Raw genomic sequence first — 22,925 nt, 5'->3', positions numbered from 1 at the left:
AAAGGCAGGGATAACAATGAGATGAAATCTTGGATAAGACTTAGCCTGCTGGGAAAGTTTAGATCTCACCAAAACGTAAGTCTAGGTGAATTTGGGCCCATTGTGTTTTAGTCAGACAGATCTGGATAGAGATAAGACTCCCCATCCAAGATGGAGTCATGAGACATATCCCCCATCCACTCAGTAGAATATGTCAACAACTCATTATAATACTCATTCTCATTAGGTTTTAACCAATTAGAATTGTTTTACACCTGTTGGTTACACCCACTTATCTAAGGCATATAAGCGTTGACAGGACTTCATGATTAGTCTTTGGTTGACAGGAGATAACTAAACAACCATTCTTTTGTTAATTATTCACTGGCAATAATTAATTAAATCCAGAAATTATGGCTCTTGATCTTTGCTTGCATCACATTTCTATACTAAAGTAAGAGTCTACATAAGTTTTTATGACATTAGGTTTCTCTACAATGTGCATTCTCTGATGTCGATCAAGACTGGAATTCTATGTGAAAGCCTTTCTGCATCGATTACATTCATAAGGTTTCTCCCCAGTGTGGATTCTCTGATGTACAGCAAGAATGGAACTCTCTGTGAAAGCCTTTCTACACTGATTACATTCATAAGGTTTCTCTCCAGTGTGCTTCTCTTATGTCTAATAAGACAAAAGTTTTTTCTGAAAGCCTTTCCACATTGATTACATTCATAAGGTTTCTCCCCAGTGTGGATTCTCTTAGGTGCAGCAAGTTTGGAGTTGAACCTGAAAGCTTTTCCACATTGATTACATTCATAAGGCTTCTCCCCAGTGTGAATTCTCTGGTGTACACTAAGATGGCTTTTAAATCTGAATGTGTTTCCACAATGATTACATTCGTAAGGTTTCTCCCCAGTGTGGATTCTCTGATGTTGAGTAAGGTTTGAGCTCTGTGTGAATAACTTTCTGTATTTATCACATTCATAAGGTTTCCCTCCGGTGTGGATTCTCTGATGTGCAACAAGTTGGGAGTTGACTCTGAAAGCCTTTCCACATTCATTACATTCATATGGTTTCTCCTCAGTGTGGATTCCACACTGATAACATTCACGAGGTTTCAGCCCATTGTGGACTCTCTGATATACACCAAGACTGGAACTCTCTGTGAAAGCATTTCCATGTTGATTACATTCATAAGGTTTCTCCCCATTGTGCACTCCCTGATGTAGGGCAAATTTGGATTTCTCTCTGAAAGTCTTTCCACATTGATTACGTTCATATGGTTTCTCTCCAGTGTGGATTCTCTGATGTTGAGCAAGAATGGAGCTCTCTGTGTAAGCCTTTCCACATTGATTGCATTCATAAGGTTTCTCCCCAGTGTGGATTCCCTGATGTACAGTAAAGTGGCTTCTAAATCCGAAAGCCTTTCCACATTGATTATATTCATAAGGGTTTCTCCCCAGTGTGGCTTCTCTGATGCGCAGTAAGACTGCAGCAATCTGTGAAAGCCTTTACACACAGATTACATTACTAAGGTATATCTCCAGCATGGATTCTCTGATGTACAGCGAGACTATACCTTACACTGAAAGCCTTTCCACATTGATCACATTCATAAGGTTTCTCCCCAGTGTGGATTCTCTGATGTGCAGCAAGTTTGGAGTTGATTGTGAAAGCTTTCCCACATTGATTACATTCATAAGGTTTCTCCCCAGTGTGGATTCTCTTGTGTACAGCTAGTTTGAAGCTCTGTCTGAAAGCCTTTCCACATTGATCACATTCATAAGGTTTCTCCCCAGTGTGGATTCTCTGATGTGCAGCAAGTTTCCAGTTGATTCTGAAAGCCTTTCCACATTGATTACATTCATAAGGTTTCTCCCCAGAGTGGATTCTCTGATGTACAACAAGACTGTATTTGATTCTAAAAGCCTTTCCACATTGATCACATTCATAAGGTTTCTCCCCAGTGTGGATTCTCTGATGGTTAGCAAGATTGCAACTATCTGTGAAAGCCTTTCCGCATTGATTACATTCATAAGGTTTCTCCCCAGTGTGGATTCTCTGATGCTTAGCAAGAGTGGAGGTCTCTCTGAAAGCCTTTCCACATTGATTACATTCATAAGGTTTCCCTCCAGTGTGGATTCTCTGATGTGCAACAAGTTGGGAGTTGATTCTGAAAGCCTTTCCACATTGATCACATTCATAAGGTTTCTCCCCAGCGTGGATTCTCTGATGTGCAGCAAGTTTGGAGTTGATTCTGAAAGCTTTTCCACATTGATTACATTCATAAGGTTTCTCCCCAGTGTGGATGCTCTGATGTACAGCAAGATTGGAGCTGACTCTGAAAGCCTTTCCACATTGATTACATTCATAAGGTTTCTCCCCAGTGTGGATTCTCTGGTGCTTAGCAAGAGTGGAGCTCTCTCTGAAAGCCTTTCCACATTCATTACATTCATATGGTTTCTCCCCAGTGTGGATTCTTTGATGTACAGCAAGACTGTAGCTCTGTGTGAAAGCCTTTCCACACTGATTACATTCATAAGGTTTCTGCAGGTTGTGGATTCTCTGATGTACACCAAGATTGCAGCTCTCTGTGAAAGCCTTTACACATTGATTACATTTATAAAGTTTTTCCCCAGTGTGGATTCTCTGATGTACAGCAAGACTGGAGCTGATTCTGAAAGGCTTTCCACATTGATTACATTCATAAGGTTTCTCCCCAGTGTGGATTCCCTGATCCACATGGCTTTTAAATCTGAAAGGTTTTCCACAATGATTACATCCAAAAGCTTTCTCACCTTTGTGGATTCTCTGATGTTGAGCAAGGTTCGAGCTCTGCATGAATGTCTTTCCATATTTATCACATTCATATGGTTTCTCTCCAGTGCAGATGCTCTGATGTACAGCAAGACTAGAGCTGTAACTCCAAGCCTTTCCACTCTGATTACATTCATAAGGTTTCTTGCCACTGTGAACACTGTGATGCATAATGAAGGATGAGTGTTCACTAAAAGGTTCAGCACATTTGTGACACTCGTATGGTTTCTCTCCAGTATGAATTTTTTGTTGGCAAATCAGGGATGACTGTTGATTCATGTCTTTCCCACAATGATGACAATTATAAGATTTCTTTCCTCTGTGGATTCTGTGAAATACAGCACAGATTTTTCTCCCAGTGAAGTCACAGGGACCATCACACATGAAGCTTTCTTTGTGACTTTCTTTCACAGAAATCCTTAGCTTTCCAGTAGTCTCTCTCATTTCAGGTCTAATCTCTCCTACAAGAAACACACAGCAAAAAATATATACAGAGACACATGTACACACACACACATAATTATAATCCTTTCCCTCCATAGCAAGAAAGTAAACTAACTGAGCTATATCCTACTTCCCTAGGTGAAAAGAATTCAAAGTGAAATGGACAGAATAAATCATTTGAAAGTGCCATTAGCTCCCATCTGCAAGATAACTTAACTTACAAAGAACTTCACACACAATCAAATGGGATCCCTACAAACACCTGTGACACTGGAAGACCCAGCATGCTTATTATATTCTCAAGTCAGGCCATGAGCTCAGAATAGCTGAGTGACCTGACCAATAACCCTGCAGCTGAAACTAGACCTCCAACCATGCAAAAGGGGATGTTCTGTCCATGGAATTAGATGGTCTTTCTTGACTGCACTTACATTTGTTCTGTTTTGTTTAGAAAAAAAAAATTTTTAGTTTTGCATTCTTGACTTTTCTCTCCCTCTTTTTGGGTCTTCCTAATTTCCTGAGACAGAAAAATATTGATATTAGGCCAATTCGTAACCCTACAACGAAGCTTTAATTTCAAGGGAAAACAAGAGTCAATTGATGTGGCAAACTTCACTCTTGCCTTATTTTAAGAAATTTACATGGCGAATATGTATGTATGTATATATGTATGTGTGTATATATATATATATATATATATAGAGAGAGAGAGAGAGAGAGAGAGAGAGAGAGAGCAGATACAGTGTGAGTTGAAGATGAAGGGAAGATATCTAAAGGAAATAAAATCAAATTAAGGGATGAGAGAGGAATATATTGAGAGAGGGACATAGGGGGAGATAGAATGGGGTAAATTATCTTGCATAAAAGTGGCAAGAAAAAGCAGTTCTGTAGGAAGAGAAGAGAAGGCAGGTGAGGGAGGAATGAGTGAATCTTGCTCTCATCAGATTTGACCTGAGGAGGGAATACCACACATACTCAATTGGGTATCTTACCCCACAGGAAAGAAGGAAGAAGATAAAAAAAAGGGGGGGCGGATTATAGAAGGGAGGGCAGATGGGGGTGGAGGTAATCAAAAACAAACACTTTCTAAAGGGGACACAGTCAAGGGAGAAAACTCAATAAAGGGGGATAGGTTAGGAAGGAGCAAAATATAGTTAGTCTTTCACAACATGACTATTGTGGAAGGGTTACACATAAAGATACACATGTGGCCTATGTTGAATTGCTTGACTTCTTAGGGAGGGTGGCTGGGAAGGGAAGACGGGAGAGAATCTGGAACTCAAAGTTTTAAAAACAGATGTTCAAAAACCAAAAAAAAAAAAGTTCTTGCATGCAACTAGAAAATAAGATACATAGGCAATGGGGGGTAGAAATTCATCTTGCTCTACAGGAAAGGAAGGGGAAAGGGGAGGGGAGTGGGGTGACAGAAGGGAGGGCTGACTGGGGAACAGGGCAACCAGAATATATGCCATCTTGGAGTGGGGAGGAGGGTAGAAATGGGGAGAAAATTTGTAATTCAAACTCTTGTGAAAATCAATGCTGAAAACTAAATATATTAAATAAAAAAAATAAATATTAAAAAAAAAAAGAAATTCACATGGCAACCTACAACTTTGAGCAACTACCACCCTGATCAGTCAGGTGCCATGAATTGGGCCAGAGCCTCCACCAGCAAGAAGATTAAGTTTCACTGAAGACTCAGATGATAGCAAGCTTTTATTACCAATAAAATATTTTTAAATTTAAATATGTACTTTTCAAAAACAAAAAAGTATTGTGTATGTAATACACAAAAATTTGTTGCAAACATAACTTTTGTATGAACTGAAAAACCAAAAATTCTGGTCACTCACTTGATTGCAATATTCACTTTACTGCAGAACTCTGGACCTGAATCTGCAATATCTCTGAGGGGTACCTGAAATTTTTCTCATTCTTCTTTTGATTCTCTTTCCTCCCTAATTCTATTCTCCTTCTTAAACTATTACTAGCTTCACTCCTTGAGTTCCCTTATATCCCACTGTGGCCCACTCAAGTAGATGTCCTTACACTCCAAAACACTCTGCTTTCGCTGGCTCAGCTAAGACCAAGGTTCCTCATCTGTTGCATATTCTCAACCATCTCCATGTTTGTATGCCAGATTGGGAGCTCCTTGACAGCAGGGATTGGCATTTCCCTTCTCAAAGCTTGGCGAGGGGCCTAGAAAGCTGGAGGTGCTTAATCCATACTTATTGACTGGCTGACTGGACCCAAGGCTGACACCAGGGCCCAGCTTCTACCTCTGGTCTGTCTTACTTGGCAAATGCAGCTTCTGGCCTCAGCCCTGTTTCTGTCTCTTTCAAGCACCTTATCTCCTATTTGAGTGATCTTGGTCTCATTCTAACACTGATGGGACTTAACCAGACCAATAGTGAAGATGCCAGACACTTTTTTTAGGCTCCTGAAGCAACCCATACTATGAAACACCTGGGAATTTCTACTTCCCACTTCCCCAGACTCAGAGTGCCTGTCAACTCAATGAATCTGGCCAACCATTCTCCAAGAATGGCCCAAAGATTGAGCCTCAGAGATCAAAGGAGGGACACAGCTTGATAATTTGTGTAGAGAAGAGCCTTAGATTAATTCTAAGTCAGGCAACAGCCTTTGCTAGTCCTTAGATGTTGCTGAATGAAAAGAGAAAAAAGCATAAAACCAGGCTGCCTGGGTCCACTACAAATTTACCCTCTGTAAGTTCAGGGTAGACCCCACTGTGGCAAGGGTATTCTTTGATATCTCCCTAACTAATTTCCTTGGGGCAGCTACGTGGTAGGCTGGAGAGAGCACTGGTTAGGAAGACCAAGTTTAAATCCAGCCTCACACACTTAGTAGCTTTGAGATCCTGTTCAAGTGACTCAGGCCTCTTGGCCTTGGTTTCCTCATGTGTAAAATGAGACTGAAAAGGAAATGGCAAATCACTCCAGGATCTTTGCTAAGAAAACCCCAAATGGCAACATGAAGAGTCAGAAATGACTGAAATGACAGAAAACCACATAACTGACTCCACATCTCCTTCACCACAGCAGCTTTTCCAATTCTTTTCATTTTTTCCCAACAATCCCTCACTACCTGCTCCCACTGTTCACCTCCCACTCACCTTCTCAGCAGAGAAATGTGTCTTGTATGTGTTTGTTGAAAGAACTGGATACTTATCAAAAGTTATCTTATTCTCATTTCCCATATATTAAATACTTTTTTTTTTCCTTTTTGACACCACTAGCAGATGAAATGGCCTCTTTCTGCTAGATAAAGCAAACTGCTTTCCACTTTCCACTTGATGTGCAAATCATCCCATTCCAGGACACCATCTTCCTCATGATGCTGCCTCTTCAGCATCCCCTGTTTTGGTACTTTCTAGTCTCTCCTACACTAATGACTCCCTCCCTACTGCCACAAATAAAACCATTTCTCTCTAATCCTCAAAACACAATCACTTGATCCATTCAACCCAAGACATGGTTGCTAATATCTTTCTTTCATTTTTCAGCTAAACAGCTGGGGATACCTGGTTACAACTGGTGCCCCCACCTCATTTCCTGTTTTCTCTGAAATTCTCTGCAATCTAGCTCCCAATATCTTGTTCAACTGAAATTCCTCTCTCCAAATTTACCCAAAACCTCAAAGTTGCTAAATCCACTGACCATTTCTTCACCATCTTTCTTCTTGCCTTCTCTGCAGCCTTTAACAATCACCCTCCTTTCTCACTCTCTTTTAGTGACACTCCTCTCATTGTTCCCCAAAACAAACTCATTTTCTTTCCCCCATGCTTGCCATCTTCCTACGTTCCTAATGCTCTCCAAGGCATCCTCCTAATCCTTCAAGCTAACACACACTCTTGAGCCCCATATTCAATCTTCTGCACAGTCCTATGATTCCACCCAGGTAACACCTTTCCCATATACCCCTTATCTCCCAACACTGCTACTGACTTGTAACCTGACGTGTTACAAGAAACTGCTACTTGCTCCAGCTGCCTTAAGTCTCCCCTGACTCTGGTCATGCCTCCACCATTTATCAAAGATCATCTTCCTAAAGTTCTAGACTGACCATGTCACCATGTCCTCAACAACCTCCAGTGGCTCCCTGGGAAAAGGTTCAAATATAAAATCCTCTCTATGGCTCTTAATCACCTAACCCTCTCCTAATCTGCTAAATTTTCGTTCAACTCATATCCCCACTAAACATACTATAATCCAGAAGTATGGGCTTCCCCTCTGTTCTGTTAACAGGACACTCCACCTCCTGACCTTGTGGTTTTCCATGTCATCTCTACACCTAGAATGCTCACCCTGCCTTCCCTGAAGCCACAGCTAGAGACCACCTTCAAGTCCTCCTTCACTGTAGTGTCTACACTGTCAAAATGAGCTCCAATTTCTCTTGTCCATAACAGGATTCTACATTAATGTTGGCATGAAATCTGCCCCAACAGTCTGAACTCCAAGAGAGCAGGGGATGATCCTTGTATCTCTTTATATCCCTGGGGCTTAGCAGAGGGTCTGGAACAAGACAGGAACTTCATAAATGTGCACTGACTTAAAGAAAGTCTAAGAAAGAGCCCATATTGGAAAGCCTAACGCCCTTTTGCACTTCCAAGGAAGTTCCATGACCCTAATTTCCAAACAATGATTTTTTTTAGGATCATAGATTTATGACTGGGAGAGGGCTTCATTGCCATGGTGTCCCACTTCCGTTTTTACAAAAGGGGAAATTGAGACACCATGGGGTTTAGTGACTTGTTCATAGGCTGAAAATGTCAGAAAAACAATTCCAAGTCAGGTGTTCTGCACTCAAATCCAACACTGCCTTTGCTACAACACTAAGAAGCCTATTGTACTCACACCTCTCATATACCTGCTTTCACCTCACTCACCTGGACAGCAGCTCCTCAGGCCTTCTTCTTCCAGCATCCATGGTGCTTCACTTTCCTCAGAATACATCAAATATTCTCTGGGAACTGGAAGCCCTGAGTATGGGGAATCAGGGATGAGCATGGACAAAAACTTGGAATTTAGTTGTCTTTAGCGAAAACAGTGTACATACAAAGCTACTCCGTTTTGAGGATCACTCCATCATATTAACACATATCTGACTTATTCTCCCATTCATGGCTGTAATTCATGTAACCAAAATAGGATGCTCCAGATCAGCTTGAGCTACAGCAAATTTGTCCTTGATGAATCAGCTTTGGCTCTGTCTCCTACCCAACTCCTCACTCCCTGAAACCTATAAAAACCTTGCTACTGTTCATTCAGGGAGTCACTGCGTGTTCAGGAACTCAATGAACCTTAGTTACTCAAATTCTGATTTTTGGCCAGTCTGTTCTTCCTGCCATTGATAGTGGCATGCAAGCAAGGAACACAGGATGGTCCCCAGAAGTCCTTAAGCATGGTTTAAATTACATTTATTTTGGGGAGCTTTGGGGAGATGTGGGGGAGAAGGTCATGGAGCCAATGTGGAATGAGAAAGTTTGATCTTGGTGCACTTTCTTCATAGTTTCCATTATCTAGAAATTAGAGGGAGCTGGTAGTGCAATGGAAAGAGCCCTGGGCCTGGAGTCAGAAATGCCAGGGTCTAAATCTAACCTCAGACAATTTATTAGCTGTGTGCCTTTGGAAAAGTCACTTAACCTCTGTTTGCTTCTGTTTTCTCAAAGGTCAAAAGGGAAAAATAATATCACCTAATAACATAATATTTTAAAGAAAGCACTTAGCACAACAGCTGGTGAAGCAGGTGAAGAGAAAGCCTTATTCCCTTCCTTTCCCACCATCTCTGCTGGAATGTGGAGACAAAGGAAAGGGAGATTAAGGACAAATATGTGAGACTAAGTACAACTAGGAGCTGTGAGCTACAAATTGCATGCTTCTCAAAAAGAAGGATATCCTAAATACTTGGCCCTTCCCAAAAAGGAAGTGGTTGCTAAGAAAAGCTGGTCAAGCAGTTTTTAGAGATTTGGCAGACAAAATTCATGTCCAGGAAGAGTTGGACTAAATAACCCAAGGAATTAGTTCTACATCTCAGATGCTTCAACATTCCTCTCATCTTTGATCTCAAGCTACCTAGAACTGATAAGAGACTCAGGAGCTTCAGGAGTAACAAGGAAACCTTCATGTTGTCTTCACACAACGTATTGACCTTTTATAGGAAAACCAGGGAACAGGAGGACCCTGTCTCTAGGACACAGGACATCAGCACTTTTCCCTTTCTGGTAATGGATAAATGCTCCAAAGTCAGCACACTGAGGGATGAAGATATTCCCTTTGATAGCACACTCAGAGTCGCTAGGGGAAATGTCCTTACCCAAGAAGAGCAAGTTCTGGGCATTCTCCAGCATGACCTCCTTGTACAACTCCTTCTGAGGACGGTCTAACAGGCTCAACTCCTCTGGGGTGAAGTCTACAGCCACATCGTGGAATGTCACCAACTCCTAAACTAGCAAGAGTCACAAGATTTTGACCTGAAAAAGACTCCAGAATTCATGCAGTCTAACCCTCATCCAGTGAGAAGAGGAAACCGAAGCACAGAAAGGGGATTTACCTAAAAGTCATAGCTCTGTAGAGTATCAGAATCAACACTTAAATCATAGTCATTAAGAGCTCAGGGAAATATTGGGAAAAGTATTTGATATGATTAATTGGAATAAAGTGGAGGAATGTCTTACTATGGAATGTTTCTCTCTATGGCATCTGGGACAAAGTATGTGTTTTATCTCTTAGGTAGAAGGATTTCTAGAGGAGAAACAGAGAAGATGATGTAAAAGTTCTTCCTTATCAATACTGATAAAAGCAATACCATATAAATAAAATTCTGTGAATTTTGTGAGAAGCAGTCAAGTACAGTGATTTTGGGAGGAGGGCAGGAACATAATTTTTGATTATAGAAAAGAGAGGAAAGTAAAAGAAAAGATCTACTTAATTTCCAAAGACCCTCAAACAAAGCCTTATCTAGATAAGACATGAAAATGATTCATAAGGCACACAAATTACAATCTGGACTGAACTGAGGGAGATGAGACTTTCTGGCCAAGTGAAGGACAGTTATCTGTTGTTACACTGAGGGCTTTAGGCTGCCTGAATATTCCATGTCATGGACAAAACATCTTACGCCTTCACTTTATGATTGCTTTCCTTTGTCAATACCATGTATTTCCTTATTATAATATTTAGTTACATGGTTGGTCATTTTTGTTGTTTTTGGTGCTCAAAGTGGACCAAAATGACATCACTATGTCAGGGTTAAAGTACAATGTGTCTTCTATCCCTTCACCCCCAATTTACATAGTAAGCAAAAAGATATAGGTTATACATGTGCAACCATGTAAAACATTTCCGTATTACTTACTTTGTACACCATGACTTGAAAAAAAGAATGTAAGAAAGATGGAGAAAAATAGCAGGCCCCAGTCTGTATACAAACAATAACAGTTCTTTCTCTGGAGGTAGGTAGTATGTTTCCTCATTAGTCCTTTGAGATTTTCTTGGATCATTGTATTGCTGAGAATAGCTAAGTCATTCACAGTTCTTTATTGAACAATATTGCTTTTGCTGTATATAATGTTCTCCTAGTTCTGGTCACTTCATGTTGCATCAGTTCAACTAAGTCTTTCCAGGTTTTTCTGAAATCATCACCTTTACCATTTCTAATAGCACAACAATACTCCATTACAATCATACACTACAGATTGTTTAGCTATTCTCAAATTGATGGGCATCTCTTCAATTTCCCTTTCATAGCCACCACAAAAAGAGCTGCTGCAAATATTTTTGTACAAAAAGGGCCTTTCCTCTTTATTTTGATGTCTTTGGGCTATAAACTTGGCAGTAGTGTTGTTGGATCAAAGGCTATGCACACTTGTATAGTCCTTTGGGCACAGGTTCAAATGGCTCTCCAGAATGATTGAATCAGTTCCTAACTCTACCATCTCCTCCAACCTCCATCATTTTCCTTTTGTAACATATTAGCCAATCTCATAGGTATGAGTTGGTGCCTCAGAGTTGTTTTAATTTGCATTTCTCTAACCAATTCTGATTTAGAGCCTTTTTTCATATGATTATAGATGCCTTTGATTTCTTATTCTGAAAACTACCTGTTTATAACCTTTGACCATTTATTGATTGGGGAATGACTTGTATTTCGATAAATTAGAATCGGTTCTCTATATATTGAAGAAATGAAACCTTTACCAGAGATACTTGTCAGAAAAAAAATTCCCCAGATCTCTACTTTCCTTATAGTTTTGTTTGCACTAGTTTTGTTTGTGTTAAAACTTTTTTAATTTTATGTGATGAAAATTAGGGATTTTACATTTTGTATTATTCTCTATCACTTGTTTGTTCATAAATTCTTATCTTATGCATAGACATGACAGATAAATGATTCCATGCTCTCCTAATTTACTTATGGTATTACCCTTTATGTTTAAATCATGTACCCATTTGGCCTTTATTCTGGTATACATTGTGAGATGTGGGTGTATATCTAGTTTCTTCTATAGTGTTTTCCAGTTTTCCCAGGAGTTTTTGTGAAATAATGAGTTTTTGTTTCAAAAGCTAAGATCTTTCTGTTTATCATATACCAGATTACCAGCATCATTTACTATAAGGTAATTTATGCCTAATCTAGTCCACTGATCCATCACTTGATTTCTTAACCAGAACCAGAATGTTTTGATAATTATGACTTTATAACACAATTTGAGATTTGGTATGATTACACTGCCTTCCTTTTTTTTTTTTCTTCCTGTCTATTCCCTCGCTATCCTTGACCATTCAGAAAACCTTTTTTTTGGTATTGTTGCCAGACCAAAATTAGCAGAAGCATCAGAGAACTGATCCATATGCTGTTATTTAGTTACATAGAAACAAGAGTAATTATGGAGGGCTCCTTCATACATTAAAAGCTAAATTTAATCAATATAGGCTGTATTTCAGCTAATTCATGAGAAAGATATTGACATTTTCCTCCAGAGAAAAAGAAGATCTAAACATACCTCTAGAACTCTGGAAACTTGGAAGGACAAAAGTCAGGAGAATGGACCATATATAGGAGAGGTGGGCTAAATTGGAAAATGCCTTGATACTTGGGATCAGTCATCTATATTTCCAATCTGCTACATGCACAATTTGTGTTTGGCCAAGGTGCTTGGAATGTGAGGGCCTTCCATTTCCACCATTAGGATATGATACACTTTATCAAAAATTCTGATATTTGGGAATAATTCTCCATCATATGTACAACATTGTCTTTTATGTTTTATCAATGTGTTTTCTTTTTGAAAACACCTTAATTACAGTCCATTTTTCAACATCTCACTTCTAACTTCCTTTAATTTATTATTTTACTTTGGAACAATTAAGGTATTTTTTTGACCTTTAAGATTCCCAAGAATTTATAATTCTTGTTTTGCACTGGGCTCTCTTGAGTCACTACTCTTCATTTCATAGTACTCATCAAATGGGCTTTCATTGCAGGAAGGCTGTCCTCATAGATTCAGAACTGATCTCTGACTCCCTAACTCACACCCAGCAAAAGCTATGCAAAATCTGTTTCCTTTGCAAGCCTCCCACATCCACCTCTCACCATGAACTCCAAACCTCCATTTAAGGAGAAAGCTCATTTCACAAATCTCATTTCTCATCTGGCTCAACATCTTTGGGACTTCTCTGAGAACCTGAACTGGGGTATCTGCTCCACACTCCAACCTGTTTTCATCATTTTTTTTCTGTTGTTTTCCTCTTTTAGACGGTCAGGTCCTTGATGCTAGGAGAGTTCTAAAAACCATCTGAGGAAAGACTTTCCAATACAATGGAAAGGACAGAGAAATGTGCAAGACTATTCCAAACCCACTAGAAATGAGAAGGTAATGGAAGAATATGTTCCAGAGAGCAGTGAAGCCCAGTATGGAGCCCAGGGAGATTTGTGCTCCAAATAGGAGCTTAGCGATGTGGGACAAAAGGGGATGAATGTTCAATGCTAAAAAAGAGTAAAGTATTTTTAGAAAGAAAATCAGAAATGAAGACATTTTTGTTTCTGTGCACCCAATGAAACTTTTGCAAAAATTAACCATGGACTAGGGCAGAATGTAAAAAAGCAGAAATTATCAATATATCCTTACACGCCATAATAAAATAAGAATGGAAATGGGTTCAGGAACAACAAAAGATTCAAGCTCAAATGGTGATGGAACAATGATACTTATACATTTAATACTATCCTATTGAAATTATGGGGGCAGCTAGCAGGCAGAGTGGATAGAATGTTGGGCCTGAGTCAGGAATCTGAGTTCAAATTCAGCCTCAGACCCTTATTAGCTATGTAGTCCTGGGCAGGTCATTTAAACTCCCTTTCCCTCAGTATCCTCATCTGAAAAATGAGCTGGAGAAAGAAAAACAAACACTCCAATATCTCTGCCAAGAAAACCCCAAATGGGGTCACAAAGATTTAGATATGACTGAACCACAACATCGATAATAACAACAAAATTATGAAGGAGATATTTCACAGGGCTGAAGAAAATAACAAAATTCATTTCGAAAAATGAAAGACCTACAATAATATAAAGGGGAATGATGATTAGAATTAAGGACAGAGGTGTGAGAGCACTTCCAGACATCACACTATAGTATACAGCATTGGTCATAAAAATCCTGTGGTACTGGGGGGAAAGACAGAGAGAGAGAGAGAGAGAGACAGGGGGAGAGAGAGAGAGAGGGGAAGAGGGAGATAAATACTCTACAATACATTCTATATAGATGTGATTATTGTTGTTCAGTTGCTTCAGTCATGTCTGATCCTCCATGACCCCATTTGCTAATTTCTTGGCAAAGACATTATCAAAGAAAAGAGAACTGATCTCTTAAGAGCCAGAGGGTAAAATGAAAATTGAAAGAATCCACCAATCACCTCCTAAAACAGATCCAAAATGGAAACTCCCAGGAATATTACAACCAAATTCCAGAGCTCCCACATCCAGGATCAAAGAGTACTAGCAGACAGAAAGAAGCAATTCAAATGTCATGGAGCCACATCCAGGCTAACACAAAAGTGAGTAGCTTTTACATTAAAAATAATCAGAGGGAGTGGAATGTGATCTTCAGCAAGACAAAGGAACTAGGATTAGGAACAAGCATCACATGCCCAGAAAAACTGAGTATAATCAAACACAAGAATCAAGAGAAGCATGAAAAAGTAAACAAGAAAGAGAAATCATAAGGGACTTACTAAAGTTGAACTGTTTTGTTTACATTCCTACACAGAAAGATGAGGTGTATGATTCATGAGACCTTAATATCATAGTAGCTGAAAGGAATATGCATATTTATATATGTGTATACATATATGTGTATATATGTACGTATATAAACATATATATGTATACATATATATATATATATACACACACAAAGGGCACAAGGTGAGTTGAATATGAAGGGATGAAATCTAAAAAAATAAAATCAATTTAAGAAGGTATTCTTTTCTTTGGCCTCCTCCAGATATCTCTGGTAAGGGCCTTAAGAAGGTATTCTTTTCTTTGGCCTCCTCCAGATATCTCTGGTAAGGGCCTTTCACCATGTGAATGTTACCAAAAAGCCAACTTAACCTGTTTTCTTGAGTTTCCATATTTTCCAGAAACACTGGACCAGAGTATGCAGGAGGTCAGGAACATCCCCAGCTCCTTCTCATAGTATTTGCTCCCTTCACCCCTCACTGCCTGCTCAGTGTGGCCTTGAGAGTCAAACCAGCTACAAGACAGGGGCCAGTCAGTGTGCACCAGATGGACGCACCAGACAGAGCTGTTTATGCAGCTTATACCCTGGAGGATAAGCAAAGCATCCTGTCTTCCAGGTCTGGCAGGGAGATTTGGGCCAAAGAGGCAAAGGGGGAGGGGGAAGCAGTTCTATGGACATGTGGGGCAGGGGTGCTAGGCATGGATAAAGGAGCAAAGACAAGACCCCTACAGAACAGAAAGGAATGAGTGAAGTGGTCTTCCTTGTGACAGGGATCATGAGAAAATACTTAAAGAAAAACCTGCACAGAGGAGGACAACAAAAAGGGGTGTGGGTGCGAGGTAGTGATTGTAATGCCAATGTGCCATGAATCAGTTCAAAGTACAGAGAACAGGGTGGTGGTGTGACTACTGTTTTCAATTTCCTGCCTGTTTTGGCAAAGAAACAATCCATAGGTAGGGGATTGCCAGCATCACAGACAATGCTCTTTGTCTCTGGAAGTGGCCTCTTTTGGGGATGTTGGTCAAGTCTGTAGACAGAGTGCACTCACCTGGGGTGGGGGTCTGCAGCTCCCAGGGACCATTCCCTCTGGCTCCATGCTCCCTGCTTGGGCCAGACCTTGGTCTTCTGCAGACTCAGCAGGGGAGGGAGAAGGATCCCCAGGCAAGATGCTGGTCTACACGGATTTAGAAAGGGTGAGGCCCTGCTCTCAGGACAGAGAATGATACCCCGAGGTAGGGTCCAGCCTAGAAAAGAAGATGGTCCCATCCTCTCCTACTCCTCTTCTTTCCCCTTCCTTTACCTCATTCTCCTTCAGAGAACCAAAAGGCAGAAGGGGCTTGGGATGCCGGAAAGGACGAGAACAGTCAGAGCCTCAGTGGCTCCTGAATAAGATATCTCCCTCTAACTGGGTATGGGACCTAGACCCCCAAAAAGCCACCCAGATCCAGAAATTTCCTACACATCCCCACCTACATACTCAATAATCCTTTCCATTGTCCTTTCATGGTGGCCCTTTACCCTTGCATTTGAGGTTCACTCAAGCGCTTCACTTGTCTTTCACTTAAGGCAGGATTCCTGGGACCGTGCAGGTAAGGTCTGAATTTTGGGAAAAGGGGACCCAATCAAATCTGGGGAGGGTGACCCCAGACTTTTGAGAAGCCATTGGGAGTCTGGAAAGGAGTTAGCAGCGGGAAGCTTGTCCAGTAGCCATGACAGGGAGGGAGGATTGCTCCACGTGGACCTGGAGCTAGACTCACCACAGGGTCAGAGGAGGAGCATGAGACCCAATGGTATAAACAGCAAGCAGAAGCCAAAAGGTGTGTGAGGGGCTGGCTCAGACCTACCTGGGACCTGCACCCAGAAAGCAGAGATCACAGGTCCAAGTGAAGACAGTGTGGTCTCAGCTCTGACCGAAGAAGGCAGTGACAGCTCAGCTCCAGGTCAGGCAAAGAAAGTTCAGCTCCAACCGCAGAAGGCGGAGCAGGCTCAGCACAACTTCCGGTTTTCAGCCAGCCCACTCTGGAAGGGTCCTCCCAGCCTCTGAGGCTGCAGTAAAGGAGGTTTCCTCCAATCCCGCCCAGGGCCAGGTGCGCAGGACACTTTCTTGGTCTCCTCCCCAAGCCCTGCCTTCCATCACCAGGAATGCCTGCGCCCCGCCACTGGGATTGCCTCTCTTTGGCCCTAGACTCCTCCCAAGCGTCCAAACTCCACCCCAAAGCTCGGCCACCACACTCCCTGCTGGTCATTTCTGAGAACTCCTCTTCCCCCATCACCCTACCACCTGATTTCTCTTTGGAGGAAAGATTCAGGACTTTAGGAGTTGGGAGGGGGAAAACAAGGAAGAGGCAACCTGGAGATTTCCAGGCAAGCAAGGCATTAACAGCCAAACAGAGCTTTGCTTCAGAATGCAGGTTGTTCACCAAATGGTCAGTTTGATTAGCACATTTCTCCTAATTTAAATTAGAATGTGGCTCCTTTAAAGTCGGATCCCAGCAGAATAAATGGGGTATTTGACCAGCTAAGTACACTTAAAATCCGACATTTAAGGGATTGTGTTTAGGAGGTGAAGGAATAAGAATCAAATGTAACTGGATCAGAATTCCCGTCTCTGCCTGTAATCAGCCTAGAACGTCAAACATCAAAGATAATTCTAACCAAGTTAATCAAACGAATGAATGATGAGGGCAATTTGGTTTCATGTGTTAACATTGTAACATTGTTTATGTTGTTATTACGGTCCAAATTTGTCTCATTTGGGGATTTGAGGGAACCATCATATACATGGTCTTAATTTGAAAAAAAGATTTCGAGACAGATATGCAATTGTACTCTTAGAAAAGGACTTGGTGTTTAGATCTGAATGCTGGGAAATCATCAATTCAGTTGTAAGACTGTGGTTACAATGTTTCCAAACTGTTCTCTATTTAATTGGGTATTTTTTGCTTTAAAATGAACAATAATAATTTACTCTTTGAGAAAAGTACAAAGGACCTGGTAAATTCTCCATTTAGGCTTTCACCCTAATTAAAAAGGCAAAATGTAAAACATGGACAATTAAAAGGAGCCTAGTATACTACTTCAAGGTAGAAACACATTGAGGAGTTGATCCCCTTAGGTCAGGAAGGAATTCAAGATGAAGCCAGCTTTTATGGATGTATGTTGTAATGACATAAAGACAATCTGGCTAGATTCAGGGCAGTAAAATGGGATAGGCCATCACATCTCAGCACCTCCCCTATTGCCAGGACATGAGGGCTACCAGGTGCAAACAGGCAGAGGGTGACTGACCAGGTGATGATTTGTCATTTGTTGTCATTTTTTAACTCTCCACCCTGAAAGTTTGCTTAAAGGAGGCAAACAGACCAGGGGATAGAAAAATTTCTATTGCTTAGGCATTTATTCATTCATTCCATTTAAGCATAGTGGACAGACATGATCATGGATTGAGCCAGAGAGAGTCTGACTGACTTGTACAGAGGAATGAACAGGTTTCTATATTTTTTTGAGCCATCACAATTCAGCATGTTACTCAATTTTATGATCCCCATGTATGTTTAACCACAAGACCCTTAATGGAATGGGTTTATACACCCGTAGAATATTAAGTGAGGTTGTCTCTCAGGATTAGGGTCTCATCCCTTAATGATTAACAGGGGAAGGAATGTTCTTAGGTCAGCTGGATCTGGCCTGGTTGACCCAGAAAAGATATTCTCTGAGCAAACTATAGAGAACAAAGAACTCCAGGTTCAGGCTCTTCCAGCTGATCATTAATTCAGGCTCTGGGTCTTATTGAAATTGCAAAAATGATATAAAATGGTATAAAATGTTCCACAATGCTTAACCATGATATAAGACAAGGATTTTCCTTAATGGAATAGGTTGTAAGTACAATAAGAGTCTTGACAAGCACCAGGTAAAACTACAACCCAGCATTTTCGTGTTTAATTTACCATTAACATTCCATAAATGCCCATAAAATATTAGGCGAGGTAGTTTCTTGGGATTAGGGTCTCATCCTTTTCATACTTAACACGGGAAAGAAAGTTCTTAGGTTAGCCCAATCTGGCCGTGTTGACAAAAGAAAAAGGTATTCCCTGAGCAAACTTCAGAGAACAAAGAAGCCCAGGTCCAGGCTCTTCTTCCAGTTGATCATTGTTTCAGGCCCTGGCCTTTATCGAAATTACAAAAATGATATAAAATGGTATAAAATGTTCCTCATAACCAATGGGATTCTGTATTTTGTGTAGACCTTCCTGGAGTGTCAAGGGTAGGGTCTAGCTACCAATAAGACTGTATAGTTTTAGTCACCTGTACCTATATTGTCTGGATATCAAGCACTATAAAATGAAGGCCCAGGAGGAAGGGGACATCTGAGAGAGGGAAGATGATTGGAGGTCCACTTCATTAGAGAAGGCCACAAGCCCTTTAATAAAGTGCCGTTGAGTCAGAGCTCTACCTCAATTTCTGTTAGGTTGGGTAATTTTTAATCCCCACATTTCAGTCACTTTAATATTAATAGAGAATTGAGAGTAACAATGTGGGGAAAGAAGGGTTCAATCATTAAAAATGTAATATTTTATCAATTGGGGTGAGAGCTAATGCATAGAAAAGACTTGGACAGCATATTTATGAAAAACAATTACTTAAACTAGTTGCCAGAAATCTAGAAGATTAGGATCAGGAGTCAAGACTCAGGCTGATGCATAGTATAAGAGAGTGGCCACTTCTGCAAATCCTTTAATGTTTGGGAGGGCTCACCTATTTTTCAAACCTGATACCAGGAGACACAGACTTGGTCAAAGTACTTGGCATATGGTGCTCTTCCATTTCAAACAGAATGATAAGATTCACTTTATTCAAAGTTCTATTCCTTTCTTGTCAATAAAAATCTCTTTGCACTTTTTTGCATTTTGATTTCTTATTAAAATATCTGATTTATGTTACATTTTAATCTATATTTCACTTGTAACTTCCTTAATATTTATATTTATATTATTGGGCTTCTGTACAATTAATTTATTAGACTTTTCTTAATTTTTTAGATTCCCAAGAACTAAAACCTGAATCTCCCTAGTTATTATTCTTTATCTTATTCTGTTTATTCATATTATGAGCAATCACTGCCCAAAAGGCAATCCTGTCATTGATTTATAATTACCGTTATACCTTCCACATAATGGAGACTAGGGGCGCTACACCCCAGCAATCTGCTAAATCTGCATGAAATATTTTAGTCCTTCTATTAGTACCAGAGATGAAGTCTGAATTTCCTCATTTTCTTCTATGGGGTGTTTGCAGTACCTTAAAATTTGGATTAAGGATTTGGTCATAGCTCTGTGTCATCTCCCATTCTTTGTGTGTCATCTGTGCTTTCCACAAAATTCCCACTTAATTTCTGATGCTGAACTACTCTATATTGAAACTGCCAAGAAGAAAGTTGTGATGTGTAAGGTTAACTGTAATCTATTGCATCCCTATCTGCTTCTTAACAGAAGCACTTCCACATCTCTTTCCTTCTGCATTCTCGCACATTCTCTCTTCCCTACCTTGGGGAGAGCTCATGTATTAATTAATCTAATTAATCATTAATCATTAATTAATTAAATCCAGAAATTATGGCTCTTGGTCTTTGCTTGCATCACATTTGTATACTAAAGTGAGAGTCTACATAAGTTTTTATGGCATTAGGTTTCTCTACAATGTGCATTCTCTGATGTCGATCAAGACTGGAATTCTATGTGAAAGCCGTTCCACATTGATTACATTCATAAGGTTTCTCCCCATTGTGCACTCCCTGATGTAGGGCAAATTTGGATTTCTCTCTGAAAGCCTTTCCACATTGATTACATTCATAAGGTTTCTCCCCAGTGTGGCTTCTCTGATGCGCAGTAAGACTGCAGCAATCTGTGAAAGCCTTTACACACAGATTACATTACTAAGGTATATCTCCAGCATGGATTCTCTGATGTACAGCGAGACTATACCTTACACTGAAAGCCTTTCCACATTGATCACATTTATAAGGTTTCTCCCCAGTGTGGATTCTCTGATGTGCAGCAAGTTTGGAGTTGATTCTGAAAGCTTTTCCACATTGATTACATTCATAAGGTTTCTCCCCAGTGTGGATTCTCTTGTGTGCAGCAAGTTTGAAGCTCTGTGTGAAAGCTTTTCCACATTGATCACATTCATAAGGTTTCTCCCCAGTGTGGATTCTCTGATGTGCAGCAAGTTTCCAGTTGATTCTGAAAGCCTTTCCACATTGATTACATTCATAAGGTTTCTCCCCAGAGTGGATTCTCTGATGTACAGCAAGACTGTAGTTGATTCTAAAAGTCTTTCCACATTGATCACATTCATAAGGTTTCTCCCCAGTGTGGATTCTCTGATGCTTAGCAAGATTGGAGCTATCTGTGAAAGCCTTTCCACACTGATTACATTCATAAGGTTTCTCCCCAGTGTGGATTCTCTGATGCTTAGCAAGAGTGGAGCTCTCTCTGAAAGCCTTTCCACATTGATTACATTCATAAGGTTTCCCTCCAGTGTGGATTCTCTGATGTGCAACAAGTTGGGAGTTGATTCTGAAAGCCTTTCCACATTGATCACATTCATAAGGTTTCTCCCCAGTGTGGATTCTCTGATGTGCAGCAAGTTTGGAGTTGATTCTGAAAGCTTTTCCACATTGATTACATTCATAATGTTTCTCCCCAGTGTGTATTCTCTGATGTGCAGCAAGATTGGAGCTGATTCTGAAAGACTTTCCACATTGATTACATTCATAAGGTTTCTCTCCAGTGTGGATTCTCTGGTGCTTAGCAAGAGTGGAGCTCTCTCTGAAAGCCTTTCCACATTCATTACATTCATATGGTTTCTCACCAGTGTGGATTCTCTGATGTACAGCAAGACTGGAGCTCTGTGTGAAAGCCTTTCCACACTGATTACATTCATAAGGTTTCTGCAGGTTGTGGATTCTCTGATGTACACCAAGATTGCAGCTCTCTGTGAAAGCCTTTCCATATTTATCACATTCATATGGTTTCTCTCCAGTGCAGATGCTCTGATGTACAGCAAGACTAGAGCTGTAACTCCAAGCCTTTCCACTCTGATTACATTCATAAGGTTTCTTGCCGCTGTCAACACTGTGATGAATAATGAAGGATGAGTGTTCACTGAAAGGTTCAGCACATTTGTGACACTCGTATGGTTTTTCTCCAGTATGAATTTTTTGTTGGCAAATCAGGGATGACTGTTGATTCATGTCTTTCCCACAATGATGATAATTATAAGATTTCTTTCCTCTGTGGATTCTGTGAAATACAGCACAGATTTTTCTCCCAGTGAAGTCACAGGGATCATCACACATGAAGCTTTCTTTGTGACTTTCTTTTACAGAAATCCTCAGCTTTCCAGTAGGCTCTCTCATTTCAGGTCTAATCTCTCCTTCTACAAGAAAAAAACAGCAAAAAATACATACAGACACATGTACACACACATATAATTATAATCCTTTCCCTCCATAGCAAGAAAGTAAACTAACTGAGGTATGTCCTACTTCCCCAGGTGAAAAGTCTTCAAAGTGAAGTGGACAGAATAAATCATTTGAAAGTGCCATTAGCTCCCATCTGCAAGATAACTTACAAAGAACTTCATACACAATCACATGGGATCCCTACAAATACCTGTGACACTGGAAGACCCAGCATGCTTATTATATTCTCAACTCAGGCCATGAGCTCAGAATAGCTGAGTGACCTGACCAATAACCCTGCAGGTGTAACTAGACGTCGAACCATGCAAATGGGGATGTTCTCTCCATGGAATTAGATGGTCTTTCTTGATTGCCCTTACATTTGTTCTGTTTTGTTTAGGAAAAAAAAATTTTAGTTTTGCATTCTTGACTTTTCTCTCCCTCTTTTTGGGTCTTCCTAATTTCCTGAGACAGAAAAATATTGAAATTAGTCCAATTCATAACCCTACAATGAAGCTGTAATTTCAAGGGAAAACAAGAGTCAATCTCTGTGGCAAACTTCACTCTTGCCTTATTTTAAGAAATTCACATAGCAAATATGTATGTATGTGTATATATATACACAGAGAGAGAGAGAGAGGGGGTACAGGCTGAGTTGAAGATGAAGGGAAGATATCTAAAGGAAATAAAATCAAATTAAGGGATTAGAGAGGAATATATTGAGAGAGGGACATAGGGAGAGATAGAATGGGGTAAATTATCTCGCATAAAAGTGGCAAGAAAAAGCAGTTCTGCAGGAAGAGAAGAGAAGACAGGTGAGGGAGGAATGAGTGAATCTTGCTCTCATGAGAGAGCATACATACTCAATTGGGTATCTTACCCCACAGGAAAGAAGAAGGAAGAAGATAAAAAAAAAGGGGGAGGATTATAGAAGGGAGGGCAGATGGGGGTGGAGGTA

General features: G+C 40.3%; 2 protein-coding genes across 2 annotated transcripts in view; both read right to left on the bottom strand.

The window, feature by feature from the left end:
* Positions 1–511: 511 nt before the first annotated feature.
* LOC118842724 (zinc finger protein 665-like) overlaps positions 512–22,925 on the bottom strand; it is a 35,181-nt gene continuing 12,767 nt past the window's right edge. Inside the window, exons 4-7 of the mRNA XM_036750100.1 lie at positions 2,791–3,258; positions 1,512–2,712; positions 691–1,138; positions 512–607 (exon numbers count right to left, since the gene is read on the bottom strand). Coding sequence (XP_036605995.1) covers positions 512–607; positions 691–1,138; positions 1,512–2,712; positions 2,791–3,258 — 2,213 coding nt within the window. The remainder of the gene's footprint in view (positions 608–690; positions 1,139–1,511; positions 2,713–2,790; positions 3,259–22,925) is intronic.
* Positions 20,171–21,757, bottom strand: LOC118841326 (zinc finger protein 665-like). The gene is made up of 2 exons (XM_036748705.1): positions 20,494–21,757; positions 20,171–20,406 (listed from the first exon to the last, which is right to left on the bottom strand). Exons 1-2 carry the CDS (start codon positions 21,755–21,757, stop codon positions 20,237–20,239), a joined length of 1,434 nt encoding a protein of 477 aa, XP_036604600.1. The 3' UTR covers positions 20,171–20,236.

Source organism: Trichosurus vulpecula, chromosome 3 (genome assembly GCF_011100635.1).
Source record: "Trichosurus vulpecula isolate mTriVul1 chromosome 3, mTriVul1.pri, whole genome shotgun sequence".
Lineage (NCBI taxonomy): Eukaryota > Metazoa > Chordata > Mammalia > Diprotodontia > Phalangeridae > Trichosurus > Trichosurus vulpecula.
Note: the sequence above shows the minus strand (reverse complement) of the source record. Positions and strands in the feature narration are given on the sequence as shown.

Excerpts from the sequence above, each read along its gene's own strand:
- LOC118841326 (XM_036748705.1), bottom strand. The coding sequence starts at position 21,757 with ATGAATCAACAGTCATCCCTGATTTGCCAACAAAAAATTCATACTGGA. Across the intron at positions 20,407-20,493 it reads TCAATGTGGAAAGGCTTTCA|ATTGCTGCAGTCTTACTGCG; the intron begins GTGTAAGGTATA and ends AGGCTTTCACAG.